The sequence below is a fragment of the Ciconia boyciana genome, chromosome 1, assembly GCF_034638445.1.
Source record: "Ciconia boyciana chromosome 1, ASM3463844v1, whole genome shotgun sequence".
Taxonomy (NCBI): domain Eukaryota; kingdom Metazoa; phylum Chordata; class Aves; order Ciconiiformes; family Ciconiidae; genus Ciconia; species Ciconia boyciana.
The window spans coordinates 174,039,977-174,053,890 of NC_132934.1; the positions used below are offsets into that span (position 1 = coordinate 174,039,977).

General features: G+C 43.9%; 1 protein-coding gene across 2 annotated transcripts in view; it reads right to left on the bottom strand.

The window, feature by feature from the left end:
* The window catches only part of LMO7 (LIM domain 7), a 136,223-nt gene extending 123,125 nt beyond the window's left edge, over positions 1-13,098 (bottom strand). Inside the window, exon 1 of one of the 2 annotated variants that reach the window (XM_072850048.1) lies at positions 12,907-13,098. In XM_072850048.1, the coding sequence (XP_072706149.1) occupies positions 12,907-13,071 (165 nt within the window). In that variant the 5' untranslated portion in view covers positions 13,072-13,098. Of the gene's footprint in view, positions 1-3,566; positions 3,694-12,906 lie in introns of those variants that run through there. The other variant, XM_072850052.1, reaches the window with a different exon arrangement.
* Positions 13,099-13,914: the final 816 nt, after the last annotated feature.

Consider the following 13,914-nt stretch of genomic DNA (forward strand, 5'->3'; position numbering starts at 1 on the left):
CTGTTCACCTCAGCTGGGCAATTTCCTAACTCTGATGGGTGCCACTAAAGCAATCAGATTGTTTAACATCCTATGCAAATTACTGGAGATGAATGCTCAAATCCGCCAGCGTACATACAAGTGGAAATTAGCAAAAAGCAGCAATATGGTAATTCAGCATGATGCTGAATTTAATACAAACATCTCTAAAGGCAATCAACGGGAGACAGGAAGCAAGACAAACTTTGGGATTGTAGTATGAGTTACAGGAGAAGGTCCATATGATGAGACTCAAAACAGAAAACCCCACTCCATAGACTGTTTCTGTTTTGTTTTGTTTTGGTTGGTTGGTTGGTTGTTTTTTTTAATCTGGAACAAAGAATATTTACCTGCTCCTAAAAAAAAAAAAGGCAAAACAAAAAAACCTCACAAAACCTCCTCCAGCCATGAGTATATCTTAAAAGACTTTGTGGCAGACATACAGTACTCACCACCTTGAACCTTCTCCCCCACAAATTTAATCTCCGTGTAGCTAAACAAGTATTAATAATTGAAAAAGCACACAGTGATTTTACTAAGGAGGTAATTAACAACTTCATTTCAGTTTAGCAGCTGATTTTTAGTTGGCATTAAACCAACAGGAGCTTAAAAGAACCTATTACATACGGATAAGATTCTGAATAACCTTGTGAGTTACTAGTCGGCAGTTTGATGTGGCCCTCAGACTTCAAAGGCCCCTTTTATAAGAAAAGAGGACAAAGGGCAGAGAGGTGTTTATCATCATTTATGGTAAATAAGATAGACAAATCCACTACATATGAGAAAGCTGATGCAAGGAAAAGACTGAACTTTGCATGGGCTTCATCAACGTTTTCGAAGCCCTGAGTTACCCAGTAGGTTTTTGATTAGAAGATGACAGTAATTTGGAAAGGCAACAGCAAATAGTCCAGTAGCAGAGATGAATCCAGATTAAAAAAAAGTTTCTGCTACTCTGCTATCAGCAGATGCTTGGGAGGACACATCACCAGATTGCAGCGCAGCACGTGCCCAAGTGTTCCCTAACAACTTAAGTGAACAAATCCCACCCTGGGCACACACAGCTCAAACTCTCTCAGTTTTCTACTGCTCAGCCTTAACGATTCCTATTCCCCCAGTCATGAACACATAGGCAGACAGGCAAAACTGACGATCCCTGGAGTCGGCATTAGAGGAATTTCATGTAAAGGTCTAATCACTAAATACACACACTGCTGATAATTAGGCCATGTAGAAACGTAAGGATCTTCCCCTTACCAGAATTCACTGATGAAAAACCAGCAATGACATACGGCTTAAAATTAACCTAGTGTGAAATGAAAAGTACAAACCTTTAAGTGGAAAGCTGCCTAATGTAATTTTCACAATTACCATTTAATTTCAGAAGCAGATCAAAGAAGTGCATCATTTACATTTTCAAACATTAAGTTTTAAAGATCAAAGACCTCTAGTATTTCCAGACTGCATATATGTGAGTAACTTGGTTAATGAATCTATGCAGAGGGAGAACACGAGCTGCTCGTTTGCTCCATGAAGCAGTTTCCCCATCATCTGAGACAGTAGCAAGTGGTATCTGCCACAAGCATCATGAACAAGTACCCATTGACACTATATATAAATAGAAGCAAGGGGCTTCAGGGTCTAAAATAGCATTACACCAATTTTCTGACTGCTGGAGAACTCTCTCCCTGAGACTAGCCACTGCTGCAGAGATTTTTCACAACTCCAGCCTGACAGCTATTATTTAACAGTGCTTATGCGATGTTCCAGAGGTCATTAAAGACTTCACTTCATTGTAGTGTTTAACCAAAACCGTGTTTTCATGACAGTGCTATAGCCTAATTATGCCAATAAGTTAAATAGAGAGAAGTGCACTATGTAAATATTGCAAAACATGTCAGTTTAATTCTATGTAGAAATGAACTACCAGCAGCAAATGTGATGTTTTAATGACCACTGGGAGTTGCTGCAACAGACCCTGGTCAAATTCCGTGTAAAGTAGAAAGTGTCCTGGCACTTATATCCAGGAAACAATCAAACTTTTAGTTCATACTGAAGACTTATGCTTACTTCTGAGCACCTCCCAAAAAACGCAGCTTAGAATTCAAGATTAAAACCAGATTTTTCTTGGCAGAAAACCAGAGAGCATCATGGACATAAAACCCACGTTTTAAAAAAAAAAAAAAAAAAAAAAAAAAAAAAAAAGGAGACACACACGATCATTTAAACTGAACCAGTAAACAGGAGCTGCTCTTACTAAGCTGAGGAATGTGACAACACCACGTGTAATGTGCAATGATATTTGGTACCTGATTGCTGGTGTTACAATAACATTCAATCCCCAGGGTCTTCCTTATTATACGCTAAGATCCTCAATACATCATGCTGCCCGTCAGACTGGTCCCAACCACAGGATGGATTTTTATCTGCACCTCCCTTATGTTACCTATTTCCCTTCCAAATCACAGGATTAAAATTATTTTAGAACTAGATGGGAGGGGATATATAATGCTAACATTTACACAGAGACTTTAATTCTTAGATCACAGTATTACACATCTGATACAGGAAAGAAAAGGGCATATGAAATCCACATACCTACCTCTAAACACGAGAGGATTTAAAGCAGCTTTCTCAAGAGAAGCTTCTCTCACAGACACTTCTCATGGTAAGGATGTTGCGTTCTATAACTAAGACTATCAAGCTCTTAAAAAGATGAAAAGCCATCATACTTTTACAGGAGTTGAGGAACCTGTGTATTATTAGTACTCTGAGCAACAGTCTTCCTGACAGACGAAAGAAGTTATATAGAAGCAAGTTCCATACTTTAAATCTTCTCCCACAAAATAGAAAGGTGAGCAATATCCAGGCTCTTTAGACAAAGAAAATGATGATCTGTGTCCAGCTGCAATTAACTCGTAGCATCCTAATCTCAAAGGATGTTTATGTTGCATAATGCTATGGAATATGTGGGTATTCCTGCCAGAGCTAAACAGGTTCACATGGGTTTCTGTGTGACAGCAGCCACACTGCTTCCAATTCCCAGCCTACATCAGGTAGGTAGACACAGTCAAAGTACTTAAAGGTCTTAATCTGCATCTCTAACAATAATTAAAACCACTATATGCAATCTAAGCAACATTGTAGGCATTGGCAGATGAAAAAAACAGTTAAATTGGCTAAAAATTGGTGCATGTCAAACCTATCTCCATTAGCATTCTGCAGAAGACTGCCCCTTCCCTAAGGGGAATATATATCCCCTGCCTCAAGAAGAAACAAAGACACATACACTTCTTTACTTGAGTAGAGAAGCACGTGCTGAGGTTGGGATGAGACGGATCTGGAGATTTGGACCTCTTCTCCATATCCTCCCCTCAGGAGCAATGTCTGTTAAACTGAGACTGCACCAGGTTCATGCGTTCCCAGACCGCACAATAGCACAGGAATAAAGATAAGACGTGGCTGAGCTATAGCCACAGCACAGCTGGGTTATGGATAACACTCTAAGGAAATAAAAAAAAATAATACTGAGGTGAGGAAGGCTGGCATACCTTTAAAAACAGCTGAGACACACCAATATCCTTTCCATGTTTCACTCCCCTGTATCTGAAAGGTAGCGTGACATTAGAGATGTCTTCTACTGCCTGAGAGACACCCTCCTCTATCCTACCTCCTTGGCTGATCACAGAGGAAAGAGAAAACAGTCAGATGAGTCAGCGCTGGAAATCTGCACGGCTGGATCGCATCTAACCCATCTACTCACCAGACACAGGAAACCAAATTACTGCCAGCCTCCCGACCACATCTGCTTAGACAGTGCAAAACGCTGCTCCAACTTTATGCTTTGTTACCATGACCAGCAGATATGGTTCTTGCAAAAGCCTTGCCCACATGCAAAGACCAAATCTTGTTGCTGAAATGTGGATGTTAAGTATTCCGTATTCTGACAAAATTAACCATTATATTGAGAACCAGACATGATTTAATAGCATTATTCTTCTCAGCTACGGTATATCCAAATAAGTTTAAGAAAAGAACGTTCACCTTTTTACTGTAATTTTCAAAGGGAGACAGTTTTCACAAGGAAAGATCAAACATTCCACTGGAAAGTGGTATGCCACGAGATTTTAGTTGCCACATAAAAAAAAAAAACCAATATGTGTTTTAGAAATTCTTAGCTGGCGAGGTAAGAAAGGGAAGAAAACAAAAAAGGAAGCATAGGTACACACATACACGGATTTTTCAGTCAGGTCTAACAGGCTTCCATGGCCCATGGTAGGTAAAGCAGACGAGATACTGATTTTACAAATATGTAAGTGAAAAAATTAAAATAAATGTAATGACACATTCAGAAATTTAGAACAGTCTGAGACTGTATTCCCCCAATCTTTTAAATGGCCAAAATGCAAAACAAATGTAAAAAAAAAAATTTAAAAAGCCAGTATGTTCTACAAAATGTCACAATTTAAATACTTACAAGGTAAGAAATTCACTCCAGTAAGAAGGAAAAAGTAGTTATTTACAAATAACCTTAGGTGCACATTTCTCCTCTTCCCTTTCCAAGCCTCTCTGCTCTGTCATTTCTCCACAGCGCACGGCTCCCAGCCCCATCCACTGACACCTGACATGCAGAACTTCCTGGAGCCTTGAACGATGCTCTCAAATGAGATTACAGCCCATGTCTGCAAGACCTACCCCAACGTCACAGAGGACTTTTGGATTTTATCAGACGCATGAAAGCTAGGTCATTAGTGAGCAACCCAGTCTGTGCATTTTAATGGGGATTTATCTTTGAAAAAATTCATTGACACGTAAGACTCGTAGTTGTGAAGCAATACCCTCCTGAATAATCATCGAGTCGATGTTTATTATATCAGGGTTTTTTTTTTCCCCTCCACAGCATCAGGCAAATGTCTGTGAAAGATATCCATCTGCACCTGGAGCTCATGCCTTCATCCTCACCTCATTTTCATTCAGTCCAAATAAGAGCAACTCCACACAACCTTTTTATTGAATGCCGAGAAGTCGCAATAGGGATGCCCACCTGACACTTAAAAAAAAGAAACTTATACAAAGGTGAGAACTTTGTAGTTAGTTAAGACAGTCGTCATCACTTTGTTACAACCCCTTCTATTTGCAAAAGAACCTGCAATCAAATGCCTGGCCCATTTTTGCTCAGGATTACATTTTCAGGTGCATCTAAAAGGTACATTTTGTTAATGGCACCATTTAGGCAAACGGAGCATGGTGACACAAGAAAAGAGGTGTTTCCTAGAGTGGAAATGCAGTAATGCCTAGCTTTGTCCCCAGCTTCACCCACCCTGAAACAGTATCCAAAGAAGCATTTCAAGGCAGTGCAACAGCTGTTGCTACAAAAACCCTCACCCCTGTAGTGTCAAACCTGGATTTTAATTTTTCTTCCTCTTCTCCACAGCCACTTTGACATCTGGCTTCATTTGCTTCCGTTCTTTATCACACTGTGATTTACTAGCCGACATGGCCATTTGACCACATAGAAAGTCTCAGATCAAACTCCAGAAGCTAGATTTTTCAAATTCCTTCCTCAAGGAAAAAATAATAAATAACACATAGCAGGGCCAGTAAAGTACTTCCAGGAAAGAATTTGCAAATAACACTGGAGATTAGGTCTGGGATTAGATTGCACCCCTGAAGGGCACGTGATGATCACTGCAGAACTGCTGGGCCAGGTGGCCCAACACCTCCAAAGGACCATCTCCCAACCAACGAAACTCCAGCGAGACGCAAGGGCTGCTTCTGCCATAGCAGAAGTCAGTGTCTAAGCGTATCAAATATTGTCAAATGCTTTAGCCCAGAAACTCCTGGCGGAGTTCCTATTTAAAACAGCTCCAGCTGTATTTATAAGCCTTATGAAATTCATCCTGGAGAAGTTATTTGTGGCTGGAAGCCAGCTTCCCTAATTCAGGTGTCTAGCTTATACCTCGACCCCGGGCGCCTAGCGAATGGCTCCCAAGTCATACAAGGAAGACAGCCGGGCAATGAGCAGAAGCAGGTGACTTGAGAGGTGACTCCAGGGAAAGAGATGGCCTGTCTAAATTCAGGTGTCTGCCTCTCTTCATCCCACTAGCTCGGCCGCAACCTAACGGCAAGCTGCCACCAAAAGGCTAACTCCGCCATCACCACCTCTTCCCGGGCACGAGCGCTGGTGCCCATCTCACCGCCCAGGAGCCAAGCGAGTACCAAACACCACAAAACAGGCTGAGTTTCCATCATCAAATGAACTCCCTCAGCCAAATCACCGGAGGGTCAGACAAACACCGCTGCCACCACAAAAAAGGCAGGAGAAGGACACGTCAAGCAAAGGAGTTTCAATGACACCTTCCTGTGATAACGGCCCAGCACTACCACTATAAACCATGTTACCTGGCCCAACACCTAACGTTTTCACTGTCTGTGCTAGTTGAATTGATCCCAACTTGGATATTCCTTTAAAGCTGTGTCACACGGCAATGATTTTGACTTTTTTGGCCAACGCAGTAATAACTATTTCCCAAAGTTAGTATATAGTTTCTTTTCTAATAGTAATGACTGAAAGCTGAATCATGCCCAGAAACAAAAAGTTAGAGGACTTTCACATGAGCTGGTGCAAAAAAACCGTGCCAACACACTCAGCACTGGCAAAAAAAAATAAAGCAAGTCTTGTAATCCTCATGCCTTTCTAAGATAACCCCAGATGTTTTGTACCACAAATGCAAAACACTGTTGAAATTAAGTTTCTCTATTCAGTGTAATGCAAATTAACATTTTACAGCTAAATATCCAACTGGAAGCTAGCACACTATGAGTCAGATCCATATATCTTTCTTTTCATTGGAAAAATAGAAATTTAGCACTATTCATAAATGCTGAATTTACAACTGTTTGCAGAAGCTCACAGCATGAGGAACCAAATAACCTATTTTAAAGTAGCTTATTCACTACATTCCTTTAAAGTTAGGTTTTTTACTTGGACTGACAGTATTCAGATATGTGAAAAACAGCAAAACCAAAACACTCCTCCTAAGGTAATTTGGATAATATGTTAGGTGTGTCAAACACACCTTAGACCAGTAGAAGCATTTCTAGTACACTGGGTCTGAGGGCACGTGCTGTTTTTCATTAATTTGCTGAAGTTAGAAAGCCCATTTTAAAAATTATAGTTAAGAGTTATGTTAGTCTCGTTAAGCAGAAAAGGTTGAGGGGTTTTAAAGAGGTGGGTTTTTTAAAAAACCAAAACAAAAAACCTCCTCCAGGAGTAGATAAAGGAACTTTAAAGAGGAGGAGTGGTAGGTACATGAAACAGCTGGAATGTATCTGGTTCTTACAACACAATAAAACCCAAGTGTTTTCCAAAGCTCAGTAAGGTCATTGTCTAATGTAATACAACTGAATGCTCATTAAAAACTTAAAAATTTGGACAAAAAAGAAAGTGTTTGACAAAGAAAAGGTGCTAAAAGGTAGTCCATAGTAATGGGGGGGAGGTGGGGAGAAGCATGCTGAACATGGAAATCATCATCTCGCCTCCTCCCCAAACTATGGGAGGAAAAAAATAGATGACCTCACAAAACTGAAGAAGGGATCAGGTCACAGTTCAAAAAAACCCAACAAAAAGACAGGAGGAAAAGAACAAAAGTAACACCATGACTAACTGTAGTTGGTAACCACAAAATACAGAACAGAAGAAAAAAGTCCAGTCAGAACTGCTTGTAGATCCCCTTAAGCTGCAATGCATTTCCCCAGTATAGAAAACTTACCCATTTCTATAGTCAAGAAGTTAATTCTTCCTCTTAAAGTGCCTGCAGATGCCGCTTTCATGCGATATTTTAAAACAATGCTCAAAACTACAAAGAGAAACCGTCCGCAAAGGAAACTACACTATGAACTCAGCTCAAAGCTATGCATGCCCATCGCACAGGACTGCGTGAAGACAGACTTCGAGCATCTCTGAGAAATCTGAATATAAACTTGAAAATATATAAATGCAGCTTGCAGAAACCGGGAAATAGATTTTACTCTCAAGCAAAAATCCATCTCATTTTTCTCTCAAACACATCACCAAAGGCACCACAGACACCCTTCCTGAGGTCCAGCAGGAAGGGGACAAGGTAACAGAATAATGCCAGATAAAACAGTTATTACTGTCACCCTCTCCCTCTAAAACTTTATGGCTAGCCCTGTTATATGATATTTTGCCACAGCACTTTCACAGTCTGCAGCCAGTGTAGACCATTATTTGTAGGATTTACATTCCCACAGTATTTACTTAACAGCATGTATATTTATGTATCAATTTATATTTATATATTAATTGGATACACTTAGATTTACTTCATGCAAGGGCTTGCTGCCAAGAATCTCTACACAATAATGAAACATTGATGCATCCACCTAAAGGCGGGTTAAATACATCCCTTATGTAGACGTGAGCCAGGACTTTGGCAGCAGTGTTGTAAGAAGTTCTCCAGAAACCAGCCCACCCAGGTTTTATGACTTGACAGAATGACCCAGTATTAGACATGGTTTAGTCAACACAAGATATAGATTTTGCCTTTTCATTCACACATTTTTCATTCTGACACCGTCCAGGACATCGCCAGGCTCTCTACGCACTATCCCAGAATACCTTACCGAGAAAAACCTTTTCATAATGATTAGTTCAACTGAAATAAAGGTACCTACAAGAAGAGAATTTGAACTGTAAGATGAGTCTTCTATCTCTACAGTTATTCCTCCCATCTGCCATACCAGACTGTATGCATTAGATTCACGCTTGGGGGAAAAACAAAACAAAATAATCACTGAGGTAACATCTCCATGCAAATACAGGGGAAACATCACCGCTAGACCTCTTGCTGCATTTGCAGAAGCCCTAAAAATATACAGTAGAAATTCAGATTTTGAACAGTTTCAACAAATAGAAACATTTGGTGACCACATGTCAGAGACCATTCACTGGATTTGATTGCTGTACTGTTGGTCCAAACCAAAAGATTTCAGTAAGTAGTCCTGGCTCTCAAGTTTTATCCTCAAGCTGACTTTCTACCGAGCTACTCTGCAAATCTGCTTTTTTACTCTTCTGAGCAGGCAGGGTGTGTGTGTGTGTGTGTCCGTGTACATATACACACATTTGTTTTTTCCTGGAAAAAGACAGCAACAAAAGCCCACAACTAATTTTCCAACATCCAAAATGTAACAGATACTTTTAAATCACAAAGATACTTTTGGACTCTGAAAAGCACACTGTAATGTTAGCACACACAACAGCATTCAGATAAATTAGGCTATTTCAGTACCTATTTAATGGCCATGGCAGATATGAGCAGCAGAGGCATCTTTAGCTGCCATCTAGACACGGTGGGCTCTCTCCCTCTAACACTGCCTATCGAAAATGATAAAAACCTCATCTTGCTACAGAAATCCTAACTGTGAAATACCTCTCTCCATCAACACTGGGTAGTGTCAGCACTGAAAAGGACTCCTGTTCGGCTGCAGTGTCCCTGCATGAGGCACAGTCCCAGGACCACAGGGTCCTGCTTCTGACTCTGAGACTGACGCTCTCGACAACGGTTATCAGCTGAAATCAGCAGCTCTCAGAACGTCTGACTTTAACAACTCTACATCAGTCATTAGGGGAAGAAATTCAGCTCCTGAGTGGCCTCGTAATAGCTTGCGGTATTAAGAGTTACTTGGCCCAACACCTATTTTTCACTTCAGTGGATTTACCAAGGTTGCTCCGCGTGCTTTCCTGCAGCTCTGCTGCTTCCCTCCAACAATTCATTCAGGCACACGCTCGCTGCCCACCCTCCCTCAGACGGGATCTGTACATTCGACTACTTCAGGGAATAAAAAAAAAAAAAAAATCAAGCATTATTTGCCTCGGGGCACTCTTAACTAAAGATTTACAGACTTTGTGGGTCAGGTTTCAAGTTGCTTTAGCAAACAATTTCAAACCCCAGACATTTACCTGAGGATTAGGGTTCATTTAAGACACAGAACAGGAATCAAAAGCTGAGAGGTTTTACAAGAAAACAGCACACACTCTTCTTTCCTCTTGAACTCTTAGAGGGGCATCATCCCTAAAATGGTGAAGGGTGTTTTGGGGGCTCCCCTTCCTTCACAAGGATGAACTTTGCGGTGGACTGCAGAGAGGAAGAGGCAGACTGCCCTCCCACATCTTGAGGCAGGAAAACAGACTCGGCAGTCTGGGATATTTAATAGCTGGGGGAAGAATGCTTTGGTTTGGAGGAACAGCTTTTGGCTTGCTTAAGTTATAATATGGAACAGAACGCAGTAAAATAATTTTAACCCAGCTATTTCTAGCTTTGGCAAACACAGCTCTACCTTAGAGAAACTATTTCTAAGTTGTGGTGTTTCAGTGTTTTATTCTGGTCTCAGCACACACCATCTGCCCAGCTGAGGTGCTAAGTAAAGGCTGAGCTGCACATGAGTTTGACCAGCACCAGCTGGTACAGGCAAAGCTCAGAAAACTCCAAAAGTCCCAGATGCAAGAACCCAACGCCACTAACCAGTGCTGGGTTCTGGATAAGGGACACCTGAGAAGAGGCTGCCGTCCAGCATGGAGACTCCAGCTGGGAACAGGCGGAAGAGGGACCTGACCAGGACACAATTTTCTCTCACCAAAAGCTTCACAAATAGATGAGGTGAAAATTTTTGATGTTTTGGGGTGTTTCCCCCCCCCCCCTTCCCCGAGATCTCACAAATACAGCTGCCCATTCCCCTTACAAAAAGCCCTCAGCTTCAAGGTTTGAGCTCAGGTCTTCTGAGGTTTTTTTTAAATCTCAGAGTCCAAAAAGCTCTATATTGAAACATAGAAATATGTTAACACAGATTTCATTAGCAAAGGGAAATAGTAACAGTTTACAAAGAGATTTTTGCTTGTTCTTTTAAATATATAGTAGCTAGTGTTTGTATGCTTTCATCTTCCTCTAATGTTAGGGGGAAGCTGGCACACAAAACCTTACCAAAACATAAGAACTTCAAGTTCATAAATATTTGGAAGTCTGCCTCATCTTCAAAACTAATTGCTTAATCATTAGGACTCACCAAGTTTCACTCTCAATCACATACACACCACTGCGTTTCACCAAGACTCGCAAAACCCTGGGACGTGTCTCATTACTCTAAAAATATCTTTACTCCTCTCATACAACGGAAATGGTTGGTCTTGGCTTTTTAAACCACCTGGATTTAAAGAGTAGAGAAACACAATGGACTCTCTGAAACATAAGCCTCATTTCATAGGGAAATAAATATTTACATTTTCCTTCACCATTACGGAATTCTCAACATCCTGTTTCTCAATACCTTCAGGTTTTTAAGTTACTCGATTTACAATAAAACGTTTCTCCAAGGAGTAAGTTAAGATGTTACTTTAAAATGAGAACAGCTTTCACGTATCAGAAACAAAGTATAGCCACCCAAATCAGATGGGGAAGGGGGGAAGCTGAACATTCTGTTTTTCCACTACACAAACAGTGCACGCGTTGTTACACTCGCATCGCTTTGCTAGGGCTCCCATGTGCTACTGGCCGGCAGAGAGGGACCCTTTCGTAGGAATGGTACAATCAGCCACTATCACATGAAAATTAAAAATAATTAAAACAAATCCCCAAACCCTTAAAGTAGGATTTTCAAAGACGACATTACATCACCTTAATGAACCTATTTAAAGTAAGCTTTGCCAATTTAAAGAAAGCAATGCAACAAATGTATACGCAAGAGAGGAATGCCTTAATTGCCTAAACTCACAGCTAGCTCTTACAAAATTGACACTTGGGGAAGCCAGGACTGCTTTAATTACCTCCATCCACGGGTGGCACGTACAGAATTGACACTTGTGGCAGTCATTTGCAATCCCCTCGCCTACGGTGCTCTCGGTTCAAAATTCTCAATAGATTTTAAGCACTAGATGTCATCGTTTTACAGAGGAAACAAAGAAGCCTGGACTTGGGTCTTGACAAGCTTGCAAAGATGGGGGGTAAAAAGTAACACACGCACTGCTTTGAATATTTACTCTTCTGAAAGTTGCTAGAATAGCATTTCTGACAACCTAAGTTTCACCTCGAGTGAACGGGTGCAAAGAAATAGGCTTAAGTTATTTCGCTGTTAAAATACGTATAAACGGCATGCTAAAGCTCCTCTTCAAAAGCACACAAGCGAGGCTGTTCAATATTTGTCACGTTTCTCAAAACACCTTGCACGCCATCGGCCTCGCTTACCCACACGCACCCACTCAGGTACCCCGATGAGCAACCTCTCGCCCCGCGCGCGAAGACCCACAGCGCCAGCGTCATTTTGTGTAGCAATACAGAAACCCAGAGATTCACGTCCAGCGCTCAGACGTGAGTCGCGCAGTCAGACACTCGTGGGTAAAAATAGGAGAGATGGAAATGACCGTAATTTCGGGTTACTCTCCGTCCTGAACTCTTTTGAGACAGGAAGAAGAGTGCCTTTAATTCAGGCTGTCTCAGAAGCAAGCGCTAGAGAAGTAATTTACAAGATGGCAAGGAATTACAAGCCTCAGTGACAGGAGGGCAGCCCTACCAACCTTTAATTGGGATTTTGGGGAGGGGGGGCGTTGGCGATACTGCAAAGCCAGGTCTCTGCAAGCTTTCACGATACCTTCCAAGAATAGCAGCCCGCAGCTGCTGACAAAGAAACAAAGTTTGGGAGCCGCGTCCCTGGCGCTCCTGCCCGACGACGGGGGGAGCCCCGCGGCCGCGCGGGGGGGTGCAGCAAGACCCGGGACTCGCGTGGGGCAACCGGGGCGACGGGTGGCCGGACGTCCCCGCGGGGAGGGGGCTCGGGGTGGGGGGGGACGGACACACACAACAGGACCGAGAGACGCCTCACCTCTACCCATCGCCGAGCTTCGGCGAACGCCGCCTGGCAGTCGCACTCCGCGTCCTCTCTCCCCTCCATGGCCGGCAGAGCGAAGGAGCGAGCGAGCGCGGAGGGGGCGGCGGCGAGCGGCCGGTCCTCCGGCGGGGTGGGGGCGCGGGGAGCAGCCGCTGTCATTCAGCTGCCTCCTTTTAACGCTGCCCGCGCCGTCTCCTCCCCCTCCGCCTCCTCCCCGCGGAGCTCCCCCTCCCGGGAGCTCAGCGACCGCAAGAATGTGAAGGAGCCGCTGGCTGTAAAGCAACCCCGCGTCCCGTCCCGTCCCGTCCCGTCCCCCCCCCCGGCCCGGGGGCAGCCGGACGGCCGGGAGGGGCTGCACCCCCCGCGGCGGCGGTGGCGGCTCCGTCCCGCCGGGCCGCGGCGCCCCTCGCCCTCCCGCCCGCTGGCGGCCGCCCCCGGCGGCTCCCGCCCCGGCGCATACCAGGAATAGCTGGGGACAATCGCACCTTTGAGGGCCGGCCACCTCCGCCCCGGCCCCCGCCACCTGCCGCCCCCGCCCGGCCGGGACCGCCCTGGGGGCCGCCGCCTCCCTCCGGCGGGGCAGCGGGAGCCCCGGCCGGCTCCCTCACCTCCTCACCGGCGGGTCTTCCCCTGCAGCCATCGGCAGCGCCGTGGTCCGCGGGGGAAACGACTCCACACTCTTCTGCGGCGTCGTCCCGTTTGGGGACGAGGTTAGGAGCCTTTTCCACTGCTTTAGAAGACACGAGAGGCCCACGCTTTGAACTCTTTTCACGCAGAATGACCGAAGCAGCGATGCCTGGGGCAGAGCTGGAGCCGCACAGCTCAGCCTCTGTGCTTCCCTCCTGCTCCGAGGCCGTTTGCAGGAATTCTGGTTTTGCTCCCAGTACCCCCACTATTGCCCATTGCTTTATTTCACTCGTGCCGCTGCCCCCGATACACTTCGTGACTTCGTGATTTCTTCGTGACTTCTCCACTGTCCCCCCCTGTCCCGTGCTCAGGCTC